Below are 23,434 nucleotides of genomic sequence, written 5' to 3' on the forward strand. Positions count from 1 at the left end.
AGTGGAGTGTATTTAGGGATGGAATGGGTGGGAATGATTTTATGCCTTTTTGTTTTTGGCTACCTCCCTTGAAAGGCCTTGGTGTATGTATGTATGTATTTACAGAAGTATTTCTTCTTTTGTTCTTTAATGCATAAATACAGCAAATGTAAGAATTTAATGCTTAATGCATAAATAATTATTTGCATAGATAAAATCTCAATGAAGTGATAACCGTTCATTTCATTTACGTCTTTTATTTATTTGTTTATGCAGTGCAATCAGCTCTATGGTTACTCTACCTTACAAATTGATGATAGCCTTCATCATGTTTGGTTTTCATAAAAACAAAAACAAAACAAAACAAATAAATCTGATTTACAGTGTACAGTGTTTGCATGTTATGAAGGTAAGGTAAAACAAGATAGCCTAGGTAATAACAACCAATATCTGTACAGGTAATTCTATTTGAGTCTTTCATTTGTTTATTAGGCTAGGCTAGCCTTGGGGCTATAGGCCATCTATTAAGTCGGACAATCGGCATAGTCGGACACCCTTCCCCCCCATGTAGTCCGACTTAACGAGGGACGATGGTTACCTGCATGTGGTGGGACCAATGATGGTTACCTGCATGTGGTGGTTCTACAAGATAGACAGCAAAGTTGTCCATTTTCAAAACCCATCAACCCCCACACCCCCATCAAGAGATGCAGCACAAGGGGATGACAGTCTTCAGGCTGGATCCCAGATCTCTCTCTATTCACTGCATTTCTTACATTGTTTCACATGTGTGGAGCTGATAACATGTGATTGTTGTCTTCCTCCTACCATTCTCAACAAATAAACCAATGTTAATACAACACAGGCAACAGTCTGAAGTTTCTTCCCAGATAAACCTGTGGGAAGGCCCAAGGATTGTTGTCAACTATTGTGGGGCTGCAGATTATTTAATGAAACTTGAAGCAACAATTAATTTACATATTTACCATAGTGAATATTTCTAAATACAGGTTGAGATTATGTCAACCTGTTCATGTATTTGAAATATTCAATATTAATACTTATATACTGTAAACATTAATAGTAAATATTTTAAAGTACAGGATGAGGTGTTGTATTTCAACAAACTGGATTTAATTTACCTTCTGTATGGTCAATAATTACTCCATTGCAGGGTCTTGAAACCAACAGAGATTGGCGACTGAGATAAAATTACTATTTTTGTAGCAGAATTAGAAGTTAGTGTGCATTAATGAGAAATTGTACTTTTTGACTTTGGAATAGAATTGATAAATAAAGTGCTTGTTATCTTAGACTTTCAGGGTATGTGAGATTAACAACATATATATAGAAGTGGTGGTCCTGCAAAACAGACATCCAAGAGAATCAACTCTGCTGTTGATCCTCAAAACTCATCAACATCCTGGAGGCATTGGTGGTGGCAATGATTATAATGGTGGAGGCATGTTACATAATTAAATTCATACATACATATACTAAAGGCTTTTTTCCTTTTACAAGGGAGGTAGCCAAAACACAATGGCATAAAATTCACTCCCACCCATTCCATCCTCATATACTCCACTCCCATCCATCCCCTCCCTCCCTCTTATCTTGGCTCTACCTGGATGATGGGTTATCCCTGCATCTCGCCCACTCCCCTGGGTCAGAAGCAGTGTTGCAAGACAGCACATCCACAGCAAGGCCACTTCATTTAATTGGGGACCCCCCTCTCTGTCCCCTCGTGCAGAAAAAGAGAAGGTGGGTAGAAATCCCTTCAGGCTGCATCAGTTTACTTTTCACACATACTCCCCCCCCACCCATTCCCTTTGGTGCATCACAGGATCATCCATACACAACCATTCTCCATTCACCCCTATCTTCTGTCTTCTCCCGTCCTTCCTCGATGGACATTCCCTTCTTTCCCAATGCTCTTTTTATCCCATCCATTATGTTCATTCCTTCTATCTCTGCCTTCCACACCTCTTTTACTAATCTTTTTTCACTCATTCTTTCCACATGTCCAAACTATCCCAATATTCTTTCATCAACCCTATCTCCCAACTCCCTTTCCACCTCACCTCCTCATTTCACACTATATCCATCCTAGTAATCCCTATCATACTTCTCAGGCACCTCATCTTAAACACATTCAAACTCCTCCTCTCTTATGTTCCATATTTCTGTCCCATACAGTGCTGTCAGCATAATCGCTCCTTCATACAATCACCTCTTAGCATCCATTCCTAAATGTCTATTCCTCATTACACTTTTTAATCCACCAAGGCATTAACTTGCTTCTTTTAATCTACATTCTACCTCCATCTCCACTCCTTCCTTTCCCTTAATACTCACTTTCAGTTTGCTGCCACTTTCTACCCATGTACATCTCATCACCTTACTTTTACCCACATTTATCTTCAATTTCCTTCTTTCAGATGCCTTCCCAAACTCTGTCACTAACTTTCTCAATCCCTCCTCTGATCCTGCAACAAGTGCAGTGTTGTCAGCAAACAATAGCTGGCTTATCTCCCACTTTTCTCCATTTTCTTTAACCATCTCCAATCCCTGACCCACTACCCTTGCATTTACCTCTTGCACCACCCCATCCATGTATAAATTAAACAGCTAGGGTGACATAACACATCCCTGATGAAGTCCCACCTTTACCTCAAACCATTCACTCTCTCCATTTCTAATCCTAACACAAGCTCTACTACTCTTGTAAAAACTCTTGACTGCTCTTAACAGTTTTCCTCCTATCCCATATGTCTGCAATACCTCCCACAGTGCCTTCCTGTCTACCCTGTCATAAGTCTTTTCCAGATACATGTAAGCCCAGAAAACATCCTTACCTTTTCCTATAGCTTTCTTGCATATCTATCTCACCACAAAAATCTGATCTACACAACCCCTACCTGTCCTAAACCCACACTGTTCCTCACCAATTACTCCCACTGCTTTCCTGATCCTCTCAAGACCCTCCCATAAGCCTTCCCAACTACACTTAACAAACTGATCCCTCTGAAACTACTACATGCACACTTGTCCCCTTTTCCTTTGTAAAGTGGAACTATACAAGCACTCCTCTAGTCCTCTAGCACTCTACCCTCTCTTAAACAAACATTAAATAACCTCATCAGCCAGTCCACCATCACTGTACCTCCTTTTTTCAGACATTCTGCATGACATCCATCCAACCCAGGTGCCTTACCTGCTCTCATCATCTTAACTGCCTTCACTTCATCTTCCCTTTTTTCTCCTCCATTTTCCTCATTCTTCACATTTTCTTAGTGCTTCCCACTGCAACTACCTTTCCCTCCCTATCCTCCTTCACATTTAGCAACTCCCAAAAATACTCTGCCCATCTTCCTCATACTGCCTTCTCTTCCATTATCATCTCTCCACCTGCACCTTTTAACTTTTCTTCTCTACTTGATTCGCCTCCTCTTCCTCTCTTAATTTCTTTCCAATTTATTTTATTACTTTCAAATTTTTCTGTCATACTCTTACCCCATTTTACATCTGCTCTCCACTTTGCCTCCTTTATCTTATGCTTTACTTCTCTTCTCATTTCTTTGTACCTCTCATATGATTACCTCGTCATATTTTGTAAACAATCTGCGAAAGCTCGCTTTTCTTCTACAACCTTCTGTACTTCCTCATACCACCACTCACTACCCTTCCTTCTATTTCCTCCTATCCTCCTTGTTCCACACACCATTTTTGCACACCTTATGACTCCCTCCTTGAACCATCCTCATTCCTCCACTCCTAGCTCTACCCTATCCTTCACTCCCTCCCACTCCTCTCTCAGCTTCTTCTTGTACTCCTTCTCCTTTTCTTTCTCATTTAAGCAGTTCACTCTAAGCACCTCCCTACCTTTTGTCCTTTTCCTCTTTCTCCCTCTATCCTCCACTTTCAACTTAACTTCCACCAAAAAATTATCTGATATTCCCCCACTCTCTCCCCTTAGAACATGTACATCCTTAACTCTTCACACTATTCTCATGTCCATTAATGCTCTACCTACCACTCTTTCATCCACCACCATATCCCATGTGTACTTATGCTTCACTTTCCTCCTAAATACTGTATTTGTTATCAACTCTCTAGACACATCTCCACTATCAACTCTCCATTATGATTTTTTCCTGGAACTTCACACTCCCCAACCACTCTGTCTGTTGGTTCATTTCCTACCCTAACATTAAGGTCTCCCAATACCACTACATTGATATTTCTCCCTAAACCCATTATGCACTCATTTTAATCTATCCAAAAAACCTCCCTTTCCTCTACACTCTTCTCACTACCAGGCCCATTTGGACTTACAGAAACCTACATCTCCCTTCCCAATTTCACCTTCATCCACATTAACCTTGTAGAAACCTTCCACTCCACCACTCTCTCTCTCTGTTGGTTGTCAGGCCGGACGGCCCTTCACCGCTTTCTCTATGCCTCTCCAGATGGTTCTATCCTCTGACACTTACCTATCTCTTCACTTACTAGTATACCCACCCCTTCTCTCCCTCGTCCTCTCATCACTCCTGAGATCCTCCCAACTACACTTCCAAAATCAAACTCATCCTTCCCTTTCAACTTAGTTTCACTCAATGCCAACACATCCATCTTCTCACAAACATACTGCCTGGTTGAAAAACTCCTCCCAGACCTTCTTATGCCTTTACTTTTTTTTAAGAATGTACCCTTTGGGGCTACAGGGAGAAGGATGCCTAGTCCTATCTTGTCCTGTTTTTATTGCCTTATATGGAAGTACTTGGTGGCAGTATTCTTTTCTCCCACCACAGGGTTCAGCAAAATGAGAAAATGAATATTCAGAGAAATGGTACTGGACAGTAACAAGGGGGGGGGGGCAGCATAACTGAGGGACAGTTGCAGTATAATAAAGTATCATCATTTCTCTATGAATAGAGATTTCCTCCACCCCAGACAAATTGATGTGTGGGTCTGGTCCTTAGGGGCATCCCATATAGACCCTAAAGTATCAGCTGCATGCTACTTAGGAGCTTTTAATCCCACAATAACATGTAGCCAGTACCCCAGACAGGGATATAAATAATAAACTTATTTACAAAAATTAATAAAATCAGAAGTAGCCTAAAAATACTTTGTTGTTGTTGTTATTCCCTAAACTGTCTAGTTGAGCATTTCTGTCTCTCCCCCAAGGAATGACATGGCTGGAACAGGGTTTTCTCACAAATCCCTTATGGAGTATATGTTGTGTTTTTGGCATGCATGACCATGTCAAATGCAGTCCTTAGTAATGTGTTGTATAGTATGGGGTGAAATGTTACATCCTGGACAGTTATTTGCAATACAGTTACCCAGCCTCTTCTGGTAATGTAGAAGGGCCAGATGGTGGCTACACTATGGCCTGACCAGGTGGACTCCATCCTCTTTAGGGAGAGAGGATTCTGAGGGATGGATATCAGGGGGTCTAGCATGCAGCAATGTGTTGTCTTTCAGTTTGTTGATGGGGGCAGTGAACAATATGATTATGAATATGCTTCTGGAGGTAGGTTTCTGGTGGTTGTGGAGGAAGAGAAGAGAGTATTTGTGTGTGATATTGGTAGTTGGGTGTTGTTTTGAAATACCATAAAACTTTGTAGCCCTTAACAGAGTTTGTATATATTTAGGGGTGAAAACTGTCTTATTCCAGTGATGGGAGAGATGGCTCAGCTGATGAGGATGACCTTACATTTATTATCCTTTGGTAGCTTGGTGGAGACACTTGGATGCTGAGACATGGAATATGGTCAAGAAAGATGCAGAATACACTGCAGCTGGGGAAAAGATGGGTGAAGGGTGGGTGCAGGCCTTGGATGAGTGAAGGGTGGATGCATGCCTTGGATGGGTGAAGAGTGTGTGCCTTGGATGGGTGAAGGGTGTGTGCATGCCTTGGATAGGTAAAAGATGGGTGCATGCCTTGGGTGAGTGAACGGTGGATGCATGTCTTGGATAGGTGAAAGGTGGGTCTGTGCCTTGGATGGGTGAAGGATGGGTGCATGTCTTGGGTGAGTGAACAGTGGGTGCATGTCTTGGGTGAGTGAACAGTGGGTGCATGCCTTGGATAGGTGAAGGGTGGGTGCATGCCTTGGATGGGTGAAGGGTGGGTGCATGCCTTGGGTGGGTGAAGGGTGGGTGCATGCCTTGGATAGGTGAAGGGTGGGTGCATGCCTTGGATGGTTGAAGGGTGGGTGCATGCCTTGGATGGGTGAACAGTGGGTGCATGCCTTGAACAGGTGAAGGGTGGGTCCATGCCTTGGATGGGTGAAGTGTGGGTGCATGTCTTAGATGGGTGAAGGGTGGGTGCATGCCTTGGGTTGGTGAAGGGTGGGTTTGTGCCTTGGGTGGGTGAACAGTGGGTGCATGCCTTGGATGGGTAAAGGGTGGGTCCATGCCTTGGATGGGTGAAGTGTGGTTGCGTGCCTTGGCTGTCTGCTTTACTCCCAAGAGGGGAAAGGCCTTTTTGTATACACCTAGGAGGTCTCTTAATCCAACACTCGCCAACCCTCACTTGTGCAGACATTTGGGCCCAGGACATAAACCCACATCAGGAATTGGTGGTGTTTTATGTCCTGGACCAATTCCCAAAGTGGGTTTATGTCCTGGGCCCAAACATCCATACAAGTGGCAGTTGGCAAGTGTTGGAGTAAGAGATCTAGGTGTATAAATAGTTATTCTGAGTATACTGAGGGTGGAGCAGCATAAAATAAGGTGCTTAGTGTCTCTGTGTGATAGTTGCATCAGGTAGAGTTTGTTTTTGTGATTGGGGTTATTCTGTGTTTTAGGCCCTGTTCACACTAGTGGTTTGAACCACAGCAATTCAATTACAGTGTAAGTCAGTGGAGGTATTCACACACAAGTGTGCACTTTTTCCTCCCAGTGCAGGTTGAGGTCTACTTTTCAACCACGTGGGTTCAGCTACGTGCATTTCAATGGGGGCGTACACGCTTAACAGTTTGAAGGCCACATTGTGCTTCCATTGGCTAGCTTGGCCTGTGATTCTAGCCAGTAAGAAGAGCAATGATCCATTACTGTGACAACCTCTATGTAGGGGGCCCACTGTGGCTTAGGTGATACTGTACATGTCTGGTAACTGCATGGGGATTTTGATGTCTGTTTGAACCCTGGCCAAGGCGCATAAGTTAGGAAGGCTCCTGACTGCTGCTCACTTTGAACCTGAGGTGAATTGGACATCATTGTAGAATACATTAGCTTCCTCCAGGTATCATCATTGCAGTGGCATACTGTGGACACCATCTTCTGCATTCATGTATGAACTATTTCAGACCACCTGCAAGGTTGAGATCTGAGTGGGTAATAGCCCTGCAAATTATAGAAAAAACTCTATGGATATCATGTGGAGTATTGTCCTATTACATGGCAACACCTGTGGAAGTCCAATTTGATTTTTTTTTCAGTATTAGTAATAGTATTTGGGCAGTAAACCACTGGAAGACCATGATGATGGAATTTGACCGCTTCGATACAGATGTTTTCATTGATGAAGTGGAAAGACGTCCAGCTATATGGGACATGACTTCCAGTGACTATAAGGATAGAGGAGCAAAGAAACGTTGCTGGGAGGAGATAGTGGATCTTTTCTGCAGTTCTGCGGAAACACAGGAGAGAAAAAAAACTAGTAAGTGACTTGAATAATATTTAATTTTCCTTATACTAGCACACAAGTTGTAACCAAATACAAGCCTCTTAGGGGAACTGAACAGCATATTTTTGTTTTCTTTCTGTTTTCTTACATTGGTAGTAAATATGCACATACATATTCTCTCAACACTAGATAATGTTGTCCTGCTATTCACATCTACCTTCATTGACAAAGTGCTCTGCAAATATATTTCTAGCTTGGTTTGCTGGCACACTTCCTCTTGTGCATTTCCTTCTGTCAGGTGTGTCATTGCTCTAAAAAGTGTCTTCAAACCTATAGCCATCTCATTCCTTGACATAATTGTGCAATATGCAGCATGCCTTGATTATTTTTTCAGGTGCTTTCCACTATAGGGTCTCATTATGTTTTTCATTATTCCAAAGGCCTCATCTCCAACAATAACATATGATAAGCATGTGTTGTTAATAGAAGTAGGTTTTGCATCTGGCATGTTCAGAGTAATTTCCACAAGTTTTTCATAAAGGCAGCTTCACTTAATCAGTGAAACCCCACCCCCCCTCTCTGAATCAGCCTTACTTTGGATGTACTGTGCCTTGGTACATTGCTTCTGACCCAGGGCAGTGGGCAGGATACAGGGATGACTCATCATCCATGAGGAGCTAAGATGAGAATGGGGAAAAGATGGTGAATGGGAATGTAATGGGTAGGAGTAGGTATATGCCTTTGACTTGGCTACATAAGAACATAAGAATGAAGGAGACTGCAAGAGACCATAAGGCAGTTCTGTGTTCATTGCTTCCTGTTATCCCCATCCATAAATTTGTCTGTTTCTTAAAATAACTTATAGTTTCAGCACTCACTAAGTCTATTCCATTCATTGACCACCCTATTGGCAAACCAATTCTTGCCTATTTCTTTCTTAAATCTAAATTGGTCCAATTTAAATCTGTTACTGTAAGTCGTGCCATTTTCTTAACATGATGACCTTGTTTGCTTCACCCTTGTTAAAGTCTTTGGTCTACTTAAACACGTCTATTAGATCACCTCACACTGCATCTTTCCAGAGAGTGTAAGTTAAGGTGCCTAAGCCTCTGTTTGTAAAGTAAATTTCTGAGCCCATGTATAATTTTGGTCATTCTCCTCTGTACTGATCATAATGAATTGATGTCCATTCCACAAGACGAAGACCAAAACTGTACTGCATAGTCAAGGATGGGTCTAATATTAGATAAAGTTTGATAATTATGTCTGCATTTCTATTCATAACCGTCAAAGCAATGAAACCTAATGCTTTGTTAGTTTTATTCCTGGTTCTAATACACTGTTTCCTGGATTTAAGATCAGGACTCACTAGAACTCTCAAGTCTCTCACACTCAGTTTTCTTTAAAAATGTGTTATCTAAGCTATATCTGTTTTTGTGGTTGTGTAGCCCTATGATTAACATGCTGCACTTTGAGACATTAAAGTCCATTTGCCATTTCACCAACCATGTGAACAATTTGTTAAGATTATACTGTACAGCGAAAAAAAATACACGGGAGCGATGAGCGATTTCCTTTGGGAAAGTTCCAATGTTGCTCTCGCAAATCCAATAGCGGGAGCGATCCCACACAAAAAAATAGTTTTTCATGCATTATCCATCATTTGGCAATCCCTGAATCCCATCACCATTGATGAAAGGATCAGAGCAAACACAACTTACCTGTGATCAATCATTGCATTATCAATCGATATCATAAACGCAACGCATCAATCAACTTTGATTTGTTGATGTACTGTACGTACATATGTGTACGCGGTATAGCTGCTAGAGTTCAATGGCTTACCTAGCCTACCTTCGTATCAGCTGCATGCACTAGAATCTACACGGCTATCGTGCTACATAATGTCGCTAGTTTTGAATTGCATGGCACCTGTATGCAGGGAAGTTCATTGGTTGCATGCAGCTAGCTGCCCAATCAACGCGCTGACTACATGTACAATGCACCATACCCAAAACCACATCACCGCATGCATACGTACACTGTACATATGCAAACTCGCTCCGACATGAGTAATATATTAGCCTTCCAATAGTTTGAAGGAAATCGAACCTGCAAAAACATGGCTCTGGAAGTATCAAAAAGGGCTCTGGTAATTAAAAAAATGGCTCTGGTGAAATTTAGAAAAAAATGAAAAATGGCTCTGGAAAAAAAAAGTATTTTTTTCCTTGATACTGTAGAATTTTGGTATCGTCTCCTGAACTAATTAGGCATCCTATTTTATTGTTGTCTGCAAACTTACTAACATCACTATTAACCCCATTGTCTAAGTCATTTATGTACATAATGAACAATAAGGGGCCCAAAACTGAGCCCTGGGGAACTCCACTAGAAATGCTCCCCCACCTGGATTTTACACCATTTATGGTGACCCCCTGTTTTTTGTCACTGATCCAATCTCTAATCCATTCTAACACTTTTCCTAAATAAAGAAATAGAAAAATTAAAAAGACAGTTAATAGAAGTAAAGGATGAGAATGAGGAATTAAAGAGGAACAATAAAGAGAATAAAGAGTCCATAGCAAAAGAGGTAAGTGGTTGGAAAAAAGTCCAAGAGAATTAATAACAAAATTGAATTTAGAGATATAGTGAAACAACAGATGAAAGAACAAACTAAGGACACAGTCATTAAAGTGATGAGAGAATATTTTAAGAGACTTAGCAGATAAAAAGAAATGTATAATTATATTAGGAATGGAAGAGAAGCATAATCCAAATAGGACTACAAGAGTAAAGGAGAAGGAAAAAGTAAACAAGGTATTAAAAATAGTTCAAGAAGATGAACAAGAAATAGAGAAAGAAATTGAAGAAATATATAGACTAGGGAAATACAATATAGACAAGACCAGACCAATTAAGGTTAAATTCAGGTCACAAACGGCAGCAGAGAATATCTTATCAAAAACAGGGAAACTAGCAAAAAGTGATCAGTATAAACAGGTATGGATAAAAAGAGAGATGAATAAAGAGGAAGAGAAAACAAAAAGAATCAAAGCTAAGAAAAAAAAAACGAGAACAGAACAGAGTCAGACAAAGAGAAATTCTATTGGAGAGTAGTGGATATGAAGGTGAGAAAATGGTTCACAGTAGAGAAAAATGGAAGGGAAATGGAAAACAGGATGGAGGTAACAGAAAATTAAGTGTCTTTCACAAATATAGATGGCCTAATAACAGGCTTGAATGAACTGAAGGAAAAAGAACCGGACATAATGGGAATTGTGGAGACAAAATTGAAAGGTCCATTACCACCCAACAGTGTAGGACATGGCGCATATAATTATTGGATTAGAAACAGAGAAGTAAAACAAGGTGGTGGAGTTATGTTCCTGACTAAGAAGGATATAAATGTGAGGAATGTTACATATAGAAAGAATAGAGTGGTAAATACACACACACACGATCATTGGATTCACTGTGAAGATTGGAACTCGTGAAAAAAAGCAATTTTTGTGGATTTCAATGATGAGGGAGTACCTGTGTTGTATTAGTAGGGAAGGGGAAAGCTCGTGGTGTAGTGGGAAGGTGAAGAAAAAGGAGAAGGGGAGGGATTATTGAGGAAAATGGAAGAAAATGAGGAAGGGGATGAACAGGCCCTGGAAGTCAGAAGGAATGTAAACGAGATGTGCAGACGACACAAGTGAAGTTGAAGAAATTGGTTAAGGCATAAAAATTAAAAATATAGATAAGAGCAGCACAATAGAAAATGGAGATAATTATTTCTATGTATTTAATGAGGGAGGAGATGACAACCTACCCTGATTAGCAAGTCTAGAGGAGAAACTTAACAAAAATGAATGAATCATTTAGGTTCAGTCAACTTGCACTGATTACACATAGAGTATAAATTGGAAGAACTAAAAAAGGAAAATCAAAACCTAAATCAAGAAATAGAAGAATTAAAACGACAGTTAAAAGAATAAAGGATGAGAATGAGGAATTAGAGAGGAACAATAAAGAGAATAAAGTGTCAATAGCAAAAAAGGTAAATGGTTGGAAAAAGGTTCAGGAGTATAGCAAAGTTAAATTTAGAGAGAAAGTGAAACAGATGAAGAAACACACTAAGGACACAGTTATTAACGTGATGAGAGAGGAGAATATAGTAAGAGAATTAGCAGATATGGAGACAAAATTTAAAGGTCCATTAACCCAACAGTGTAAGACATGGAGTATATAATTACTGGATTAGAAACAGAGAAGTAAAACAAGGTGGTGGAGTTATATTCCTGACTAAGAAGGATATAAATGTGAAGAATGTTACTTATAGAAAGAATAGAGTGGAAATGATTATGATGGAAATAGATGACAGGGACAAGAAGAGCAGGAAGTTTGTGGTAAATTATGTACCTCCTAAAATGGCTTCATGGGAAGAGAGAGAACACAAAAATGTGTTAGAAGACACAAGGATAACACTAAATAAGATAATGGAAGATGGAGGAATAATAATTATAGTGGGTGACTTTAATTGTAAAGAAATCTGCTGGGAAAAAATGACAATGAAGGGTAGATATGACCTATGGGGAAATGTACTACTTGATATGATCATAGAACATACAATGACACAATGGATACAAGGGAATACTAGGTATAGAAATGAGGAAGAGCCATCGAGACTAGATCTAATAATCACATCAGAACCTGAAATAGTGGACAAGATTGAATATAAGACACCACTAAGTAAAAGTGACCACATATTGGTTGAACTGGAACTAAATGAAGAGAAATATATGGGAAAAAAACGAACAATATAGAAAGGGAAGAATGATGTATGGAAAAACAAATTTTGATTAAAGGAGAATTTTCTTTAAAAAAGCAGACTGGGAATGGATATACAAAGAGGAAACAACAGTAGAAGAGAAATGGAAAATTTTGACAAAATTTTATAATGGAGGAGTGGAAAAATATGTTCCAAGATAAAAACAAGAAAACGGATATGTAAAATGTTGGTACAACAAAAGATGTAGAGTTATAAGATAAAAGGGATAAAGCTTGGATAAAATGGAGGGAAGACAAAAAACCCAAATAATTGAAAATATATACTGATTACAGAAATGAATATGTACAAGTGTGCATAGAAGAAAAGAGAAAATACAAAAAGGATGTCATAGAAAAATGTAAAGGTCAACCAAAACTATTTTATAGATTTGTAAACAACAACTGAAAAACAAACAAGAATAAGTGAAACTATGACAAGGAGATTTTCCCCCCTTACCTCCCTTGTAAGGGGGAAAAAGCCTTGGTATTATATGTATGTATGACAAGGAGGAATAGAATACACAGAGGAAATAAAAATGGCAGAAATTATGAACAAGCATTTTAAATCAGTGTTTATGAGGGAGAACATACAACTTAGAGATGTTGAGTGGGAGGAGAAAGTCCTTATGAAAGAGAGATAGAAGTAACAAAGAATGAAATAATCACTTGAGTAATCTCGATGTTAGAAAATTGCATGGTCCAGATGAAATGGCAAACTGGATTTTGAGAGAATGCAGGGACGAACTAACAGACAAAATACATAGTCTAATAAGCAGTTCATTGAAGGAAGGAAAAGTTCCAGAAGATTGGAAAAGAGCAAATATAGTACCAATATATAAGGGGGGAAACAAAGAAGACCCTACAAACTATAGACCGGTCTCTCTTACAAGTACGGTAGCAAAAATTTGTGAAAGAATGATCAAAATTAGATGGGTAAAGCATTTGGAAAAAAACAATGTACTAAATCCAAGGCAGTTTGGATTTAGACAAGGAAGATCATGTGTCACAAACTTGATGTGTTTCTATTCAAGACTAATAGATATAATACAGGAAAGAGATGGATGGGCTGATTGTGCCTTTCTAGACCTGAAAAAAGCTTTTGATAAGGTGCCACATAAGAAATTGCTAAAGAAATTAGAAACTGCAGGAGGAATACAGGGCAAACTACTTAAGTGGATGGAAGACTTCTTGCATGAAAGGAAAATGAGAGTAGGGATAAGAGACAAACATTCCAGTTGGGATGAGGTGAATAGTGGAGTTCCACAAGGAACAGTTTTGGGTCGAATAATGTTTGCTATATACGTTAATGATATGGATGAAGGAATTGAAAATTAAATGAGCTTCTTCGTAGATGATGCAAAAATGTTAAAAAAGTGAACACCAAAGAAGATTTTGAATCACAGCAGAGTGATCTCAATAAGGTATGGGAATGGAGTAGGAAGTGGGAGATGGAATTCAATATTAAGAATTGTAATATAATGGAATTTGGAAAAAGCAAAAAAAGGATAGTGGGTATACATTGGGAGAGGAAAAAAAAAAAAAAGTGGAAAAAGAGAAGGGCCTAGGAGTCATTGTTATGAATATATCCCCTGAGAAACATATAAAGAAAAAAAAAATTGGAGAAACTTATAATTTAATAAGATCAAAGTGGTATTTACATACCTGGACAAAGAAATGATGAAGAATCTACTAGTCACTTTGATAAGACAAAAATTGGAGTATGTAGTGACAACATGGTTACCAAGTACAATGAAATGTATAACAAAACTTGAAAGAATACAAAGAGCAATTACGAAATTGGCACCAACGCTCTCGGAACTATCATATGAGGAGAGGCTGACAAAACTTGAGGCACAGACATTGGAGCAAAGAAGAGGAGACTTGATAACTATTTATAGAATCATGAAAGGCATGGAAATTAATGATAGGATCTAATAAAATGGGATAGTAGAGATACAAAAGGACATGGAAAGAAAATCAAGAAAAATTGTTATGGAAGACACCTGAAAAAGAACAGTTTTTCCCACAGGATAATAGACGTTTGGAACAGGTTAGATGAGAATGTGGTGTGTGCAAAAATGATACACGAATTTAAAAACAGACTAGATAAAATGAAATATGGAGACGGGACACCACGAGCATAGCTCCCCTTCCCTTAAAGCACAACTAGGTAAATACACATCTTTTCAAAAAGACCTGGACAAAGTCTGGAAATGGAGTCAGAAGTGTGAAGTGAACTTCAACATTAAGAAATGTAGCATAATGGAATTTGGACAGACCAAAAATAGAATATTGTGTCAATATAAAATTGATACAAAGGAAGTAAAAAAAGTAAACTTGGAAAGGGACCTAGGACTAACTATCTCAAATGACATGACACCAGACAAACATGTCAACAAATTAGTTGGCAAACTTTTTACTTATTAAGATCAACGAAAGTAGCCTTTGACTACGTGGATGAAGAAATGGTAAAGAAAATACTAGTTACACTGATAAGACCAAAATTAGAGTATGCTGTGACATTATGGACACCTAGTTCTAAAAAAATGTATAAAGAAACTAGAAAAAATTCAAAGAGTAATGACAAAGATGGCACTAACACTCTTCAATTTGACATATGAACAAAGATTAGATAAACTAAATCTACCAACCCTGGAACAAAGAAGAGAAAGAGGTGATTTGCTAACCATCTACAGAATTATGAAAGAGATGGAAGTTCTTGATAGCGATGACTTACTAAAATGGGACAGAAGAAAGACTAGAGGACACAAGAAGAAACTTAAGGACAGTTACAGAAGAGATCTGAAAAAGAATAGCTTCCCAGTTCCCACACAGAGTGATAGATATCTGGAACAAACTGAATGAAGAAAATGTGAGTGCTAAAACTATACTTGATTTTAAAAACAAACTGGATGCGGAAAGATACAAAAGCGGGGTCACTACGAGCATAGCTCTCTTCCTGTAAAATACTACTAGGTAAATATATATATATATATATATATATATATGTGTGTGTATTTACCTAGTTGTATTTACCTAGTTGTATTTTACGGGAAGGGGAGCTATGCTCGTGGGGTCCCGTCTTCATATCTCATTTTATCTAAACTATTTTTAAATTCATGTATTGTTTTTGCACACACCACTTTCTCATCTAACTTGTTCCAACTGTTTATTACTCTGTGAGGAAAGCTGTTCTTTTTCAAATCTCTTCTATAGCTGTCTTTTTTTATTTTCTTTCCGTGTCCTCTAGTATTTCTGTCATCCCATTTTATCAGATTCTCTCTGTCAGTAATTTCTATGCCTTTCATGATTCTGTAAATAGCTATCAAATCTCCTCTCTCTCTTCTTTGCTCTAGTGTCTGTAGTTCAAGTTTTTGTAGTCTCTCTTCATATGATAGTTTTGAGAGTGTTGGTGCCAGTTTTGTAATTGCTCTTTGTATTCTTTCAAGTTTTTTTATACATTTTTTTGTACTTGGTGACCATATCGTTGCTGCATATTCCAATCTTGGTCTTATCAGGGTGATTAGGATTTTCTTCACCATTTCTTCATCCAGGTATGTAAATGCAACTTTGATTGTTCTTATTAGATTATAAGTTTCTCCAAAAATCTTATTTATATGTTTCTCAGGTGACATATTATTCATAACAATGACTCCCAGGTCCTTCTCATTTTCTACTTTTTTTATTCCTTCTTCTCCCAATTTATATGCTCCTGTTATTCTGTTTTTGCTTTTTCCAAATTCCATTATACTACACTTTTTTGTATTGAACTCCATCTCCCACTTCCTACTCCATTCTTGTACTTTATTTAGATCTCTCTGTAGTGATTCACAATCTTCTTCAGTTTTCACTCTTTTCAGTAGTTTTGCATCATCTGCAAAGAAGCTCATATAGCTTTCTATTCCTTCATCCATATCATTAATATATATAGCAAACATTATTGGGGCCAGAACTGTTACCTGCGGAACACCGCTTATTACTTCATCCCATTTTGAGTGCTGGTTTCTTATCACTACTCTCATTTTTCTTTCTTGCAAAAAGTCCTCCATCCAATTTAGTAGTTTGCCCTGTATTCCTCCTTCAGTTTCTAATTTCTTAAGCAACTTCTTATGTGGTACTTTGTCAAAAGCTTTCTTTAGATCTAAAAATGCACAGTCCGCCCATCCATCTCTTTCTTGTATTATATCTATTAGCCTTGAATAGAAACATATTAAATTGGTGACGCATGATCGTCCTTGTCTGAATCCAAATTGCCTTGGATTTAACACTTTGTTTTTTTCTAAATATTTTACCCATCTACTTTTGATAATTCTTTCACAAATTTTTGCTATTGTACTTGTTAGAGAGACTGGTCTATAGTTGGTAGGTTCTTCTTTATTTCCTCCTTTATATATAGGTACTATATTTGCTTTTTTCCAATCTTCTGGAACTTTTCCTTCTTTCAAGGAACTATTTAGTATGCTATGTATTTTGTCTGCCAGTTCATTCCTGCATTCTTTCAGTATCCAGTTTGCTATTTCATCTGGTCCATGCGATTTTCTGACATCAAGATTACTCAAGTGTGTTAATATTTAATACTTTGTTACTTCTATTTCTTTCATAGGGGGGACTTTCTCTTTCCATTCGATCTCTTCAGGTTGTATTTTCTCCCTTGTAAACACTGATTTAACCCCTTCCATACGGTGCCGCACACGTAGGCGTCATGGACTTAGATCTCGGTGGCAGCAGCCAATGCCAGCCGTACGACGTGTCGTAATAATACTCGCATCATAAAATATAGTCACCGCTTATATCGATCGTTCTCTCTTCACCCGTGAATTTTGATAACCATAGAAAATGCGATTACAAAAGAATTAGAAAGAATGTCATTATGGAGGGGCGACTACAATAAATATAATCAAGACGCCGATATGGCAGCCTCGCGAATACACTCGCTCCCCATGACGCCTACGTGTGCGGCACCGTATGGAAGGGGTTAAAATGTTTGTTCATAATTTCCGCCATTTCCATTTCCTCAGTGTATTCAACTCCCTCCTGTCTTAATTTCTCCAAGTCTTGTTTGTTTTTCAGTTTATTGTTTACAAATCTGTAGAATAGTTTTGGTTGATCTTTACACTTTTCTATGATATCTTTTTCATATTTTCTCTTTTCCTCTCTGCACATTTGTACATATTCATTTCTATAACAGGTATATATTTTCCATTTTTCAGGTCTTCTGTCTTTTTTCCATCTGGTCCAGGTTTTGTCTCTTTTGTCTTTTAACTCCCTACAGCTTTTGTTGTACCAGCATTTTACATATTCTTTTTCTTGTTTTTGTCTTGGGACATACTTTTCCACTCCTTTTTGGTAAATTTTTGTCAAAATATTCCATTTCTCTTCTACTGTTGTTTCTTCTTTGTATATTTCTTCCCAGTTTTCCTTTTGAAAGAATTCTCTTATTTTATCAAAGTTTGTTTTTTTCATACATCATTCTTCCTTTTCTGTATTGTTCATTTCTTTTCATATATTTTTCTTCATTAAGTTCCAGTTCAATCAATATGTGGTCACTTTTACTTATTGGTGTTTTATATTCAATTTTGTCCACTATTCTAGGTTCGGATGTAATTACTAGGTCTAGTCTCGATGGCTCTTCTTCATTTCTATACCTAGTGTTCTCCTGTATCCATTGTGTCATTGTATGGTCAGTAACCATCTCAAGTAGAGTGTTTCCCCATGAGCCGTCTCCACCCTTTACTGTCATTTCTTCCCAGCATATTTCTTTGCAATTAAAGTCGCCCATCATAACTATTTTTCCTCCCTCTTCCATTATCTTGTTTAATGTTATCTTTGTGTCCTCTAACATACTTTTATGTTCACTCTCTTCCCATGAGGCTGTTTTTGGGGGCACATAATTTATCACAAACTTTCTGTTCTTCTTATCTCTGTCTTCTACTTCCATTATTATCATCTCTACTGTATTCTTTCCATATGTGACACACTTCACGTTTATATCCTTCTTAGTCAGGAACATAACTCCACCCCCTTCCTTTTTCACTCTGTTTCTAATCCAATAATTATATGCATCATGTCCTACACTGTTGGGTGGTAGTGGACCTTTTAATTTTGTTTCTACAATTCCATTATGTCTGGTTCTTTTTCTTTCAAATAATCATTCAGGTCATTCAATCCTGTTATTAATCCATCTATATTTGTGTAAGACACTCTTAGTTTTCTGCCACTTCCATTGTGTTCTCTGTTTCCCTTTTGTTTTTCTCTTGTATGTCGACTTTCTTTAGTTTCATATTCACTACTCTCCAATAGAATCTCTCTTTTTCTGACTCCGTTCTTATCTCGTTTTTTTCCTTTGCTTCAAGTCTTTTCTGTTTTTCTTCCTCTCTTTCCTCTTTATTCATTTCCCTTTTTATCCATACCTTTTTATATTGTTCACTTGTTGCTAGTTTCCCTGTTTTAGATATGATATTCTCTGCCGTAGTTTGTGACCTGAATTTAATCTTAATTGGTCTGGTCTTGTCTGTACTATATTTCCCTAACCTGAATTTCTCTTCGATTTGTTTCATTATTTCTGGTTCATCTTCCTGAACTAATTCTAGTAAATTTCTTACTTTTTCATTCTCCTCTTTGATTCTTGTGGTTCTATCTGGGTTATGTTTCTCTTCCATTCCTAATATAATTATACATTTCTTTTTGTCTGCTAAGTCTCTTACTATATTCTCCTTCTGTCTCATCACTTTAATAACTGAGTTTTCAGTTTGTTCATTCATTTGCTGTCTGATTATGTCAGTGAATGCAACTTTGCTATTTTCTTGAATTTTTTTCCAACCCTCCTTGTTCTCCTTATTATTCTCCTTCAAGACTTTATTTTCAACTTTTACTTCTTTTAACTGTTTTTTTAATTCTTCAATTTCCTTAGTTAAGTTTTTGTTCGCCTTCTCTAGTTCTTCCAATTTTTCAACTCTCCGAATGATATTGTTAACATGACCTAACCTACGCTCCAAGTCCTCGATCATCTTATTGACCTTCTCTTCTAGTCTTGTCAGTCGGGGGGGGGGGTTTGTGTCCCCCCCACCCTCTTTAAATCCCTGGAAAATATTCTCATCACTTTCTACTGTATTGCTCTTGTCTATACTTCTAATCTTTACATTTTTATTAGACATTTCATCGTCGTCGGGGGGCCTTTTGTTTACCTTTCGCCTGTCTGCCTGGGCCAAGTCTACTCCTTCCTCATTTCCTTCCATTTCCCTCAGTAATCCCTCCCCTTTTCCTCTTTCCCTACTTTCCTACTACTCCACGAGCAATTTCCCCCCACCCTGTTGAAGTGTGTGTGTATTTACCTAGTTGTATTTACCTAGTTGTATTTTACGGGAAGGGGAGCTATGCTCGTGGGGTCCCGTCTTCATATCTCATTTTATCTAAACTATTTTTAAATTCATGTATTGTTTTTGCACACACCACTTTCTCATCTAACTTGTTCCAACTGTCTATTGCTCTGTGAGGAAAGCTGTTCTTTTTAAAATCTCTTCTATAGCTGTCTTTTTTTATTTTCTTTCCGTGTCCTCTTGTATTTCTGTCATCCCATTTTATCAGATTCTCTCTATCAGTAATTTCTATGCCTTTCATGATTCTGTAAATAGCTATCAAATCTCCTCTCTCTCTTCTTTGCTCTAGTGTCTGTAGTTTAAGTTTTTGTAGTCTCTCTTCATATGATAGTTTTGAGAGTGTTGGTGCCAGTTTTGTAATTGCTCTTTGTATTCTTTCAAGTTTTTTTATACATTTTTTTGTACTTGGTGACCATATCGTTGCTGCATATTCCAATCTTGGTCTTATCAGGGTGATTAGGATTTTCCTCACCATTTCTTCATCCAGGTATGTAAATGCCACTTTGATTGTTCTTATTAAATTATAAGTTTCTCCAAAAATCTTATTTATATGTTTCTCAGGTGACATATTATTCATAACAATGACTCCCAGGTCCTTCTCATTTTCTACTTTTTTTATTCCTTCTTCTCCCAAATTATATGCTCCTGTTATTCTGTTTTTGCTTTTTCCAAATTCCATTATACTACACTTTTTTGTATTGAACTCCATCTCCCACTTCCTACTCCATTCTTGTACTTTATTTAGATCTCTCTGTAGTGATTCACAATCTTCTTCAGTTTTCACTCTTTTCAGTAATTTTGCATCATCTGCAAAGAAGCTCATATAGCTTTCAATTCCTTCATCCATATCATTAATATATATAGCAAACATTATTGGGGCCAGAACTGTTCCCTGCGGGACACCGCTTATTACTTCATTCCATTTTGAGTGCTGATCTCTTATCACTACTCTCATTTTTCTTTCTTGCAAAAAGTCTTCCATCCAATTTAGCAATTTACCTTGTATTCCTCCTTCATATTCTAATTTCTTAAGCAACTTCTTATGTGGTACTTTGTCAAAAGCTTTTTTTAGGTCTAGAAATGCACAATCAGCCCATCCATCTCTTTCTTGTATTATATCTATTAGCCTTGAATAGAAACATATTAAATTGGTGACGCATGATCGTCCTTGTCTGAATCCAAATTGCCTTGGATTTAGTACGTTGTTTTTTTCCAAGTATTTTACCCATCTACTTTTGATAATTCTTTCACATATTTTTGCTATTGTACTTGTTAGAGAGACTGGTCTATAGTTGGTAGGTTCTTCTTTATTTCCTCCTTTATATATAGGTACTATATTTGCTTTTTTCCAATCTTCTGGAACTTTTCCTTCTTTTAAGGAACTGCTTATTATGCTATGTATTTTGTCTGCCAGTTCATTCCTGCATTCTTTCAGAATCCAGTTTGCTATTTCATCTGGCCCATGCGATTTTCTGACATCAAAATTACCCAAGTGTGTCAATATTTCATTCTTTGTTACTTCTATTTCTTCCATAGGGGGGACTTTTTCCTTCCACTCAATCTCTTCAGGTTGTATATTTTCCCTTGTAAACACTGATTTAAAATGTTTGTTCATAATTTCTGCCATTTCCATTTCCTCAGTGTATTCAACTCCTCCTTGTCTTAATTTCTCTAAGTCTTGTTTGTTTTTCAGTTTATTGTTTACAAATCTGTAGAATAGTTTTGGTTGATCTTTACACTTTTCTATAACATCTTTTTCATATTTTCTTTTTTCCTCTCTGCACTTTTGTACATATTCATTTCTATAACCAGTATATATTTTCCATTTTTCAGGTCTTCTGTCTTTTTTCCATCTGTTCCAGGCTTTGTCTCTTTTGTCCTTTAACTCCCTACAACTTTTGTTGTACCAGCATTTTACATATTCTTTTTCTTGTTTTTTCCTTGGGACATACTTTTCCACTCCTTTTTTGTAAATTTTTGTCAAAATATTCCATTTCTCTTCCACTGTTGTTTCTTCTTTGTATATTTCTTCCCAGTTTTCTTGTTGGAAGAATTCTCTTATTTTATCAAAGTTTGTTTTTTCATACATCATTCTTCCTTTTCTATATTGTTCATTTCTTTTCATATATTTTTCTTCATTAAGTTCCAGTTCAATCAATATGTGGTCACTTTTACCTATTGGTGTTTTATATTCAATCTTGTCCACTATTCTAGGTTCAGATGTAATTATTAAGTCTAGCCTCGATGGTTCTTCTTCATTTCTATACCTAGTGTTCTCTTGTATCCATTGTGTCATTGAATGGTCAGTAATCATCTCAAGTAGAGCATTTCCCCCATGAGTCATCACCACTCTTTACTGTCATATCTTCCCAGCAGATTTCTTTGCAATTAAAGTCGCCCATCATAACTATTCTTCCTCCGTCTTCCATTATTTTAGTTAATGCTATCTTTGTGTCCTCTAACATACTTTTATGTTCACTCTCCTCCCATGAGGCTGTTTTCGGAGGCACATAATTGATCACAAATTTTCTGCTCTTCTTATCTCGGTCTTCCACTTCTATCATAATCATCTCTACTGTATTCTTTCCATATATGACACCTTTCACGTTTATATCCTTCTTAGTCAGGAACATAACTCCACCCCCTTGTTTTTTCTCTCTGTTTCTAATCCAATAATTGTATGTATCATGTCCTACACTGTTGGGTGGTAGTGGGCCTTTTAATTTTGTTTCTACAATTCCCATTATGTCCGGTTCTTTTTCTTTCAAATAATCATTCAGTTCATTCAATCCTGTTATCAATCCATCTATATTTGTGTAAGACACTCTTAGTTTTCTGCCACTTCCATTGTATTCTCTGTTTCCCTTATGTTTTTCTTTAGTATGTCGAACTGCTTTATTTTCATGTTCACTACTCTCCAATAGAATCTCTCTTTCTCTGACTCCGTTCTTTCCTCGTTTTTTGCCTTAGCTTCAATTCTTTTCTGCTTTTCTGCCTCTCTTTCCTCCTTATTCATTTCTCTTTTTATCCATACCTTTTTATATTGATCATTTGTTGCTAGTTTCCCTGTCTTGGATAGAATTTTCTCTGCTGTTGTTTGTGACCTGAATTTAATCTTAATTGGTCTGGTCTTATCTGTACTATATTTTCCGAGTCTGAATTTTTCCTCAATTTCCTTTATAATTTCTGGTTCATCTTCCTGGACTAATTTTAATAAACTGCTTACTCTTTCATTTTCCTCCTTGATTCTTGCGGTTCTATCTGGGTTATGTTTCTCTTCCATTCCTAATATAATTATACATTTCTTTTTGTCAGCTAATTCTCTTACTATATTCTCCTTCTGTCTCATCACTTTAATAACTGAGTCTTCATTATGTTCTTTCAATTGCTGTTTGACTATGTCAGTGAATGAAACCTTATTCCCTTCTTGAGTTATTCTCCAATTTTTAGCTTCTGTAGCTATTTTCTCTCTGTTTTCATTACTATTCTTCTTCAATTTCTCATTCTCCTCCTTTACATTTCCTAACTGTCTTTTTAGGTCCTCTATTTCTTCAGTTAAGTTTCTGTTAGCCTTCTCTAGTTGTTCCAACCTTTCAATTCTTTGGAAAATGGAGTCTACGTTACCTAACTT

The 23,434-nt window shown here is 37.4% G+C and overlaps 1 protein-coding gene across 22 annotated transcripts in view; it reads left to right on the plus strand.

The window, feature by feature from the left end:
* Nucleotides 1-23,434, plus strand: part of LOC143029186 (uncharacterized) — a 42,940-nt gene that overhangs the window by 13,544 nt on the left and 5,962 nt on the right. For 17 of the 22 annotated variants that reach the window (XM_076191721.1, XM_076191707.1, XM_076191717.1 and 14 more), the window contains one exon: nt 7,428-7,648. In XM_076191721.1, coding sequence (XP_076047836.1) covers nt 7,468-7,648 — 181 coding nt within the window. In that variant the 5' untranslated portion in view covers nt 7,428-7,467. Of the gene's footprint in view, nt 1-1,153; nt 1,218-7,427; nt 7,649-23,434 lie in introns of all 22 variants that reach the window. The other 5 variants (XM_076191726.1, XM_076191728.1, XM_076191729.1 and 2 more) reach the window with 2 other exon arrangements.

The sequence above is a fragment of the Oratosquilla oratoria genome, chromosome 10, assembly GCF_046742065.1.
Source record: "Oratosquilla oratoria isolate Oo_2021 chromosome 10, ASM4674206v1, whole genome shotgun sequence".
Taxonomy (NCBI): domain Eukaryota; kingdom Metazoa; phylum Arthropoda; class Malacostraca; order Stomatopoda; family Squillidae; genus Oratosquilla; species Oratosquilla oratoria.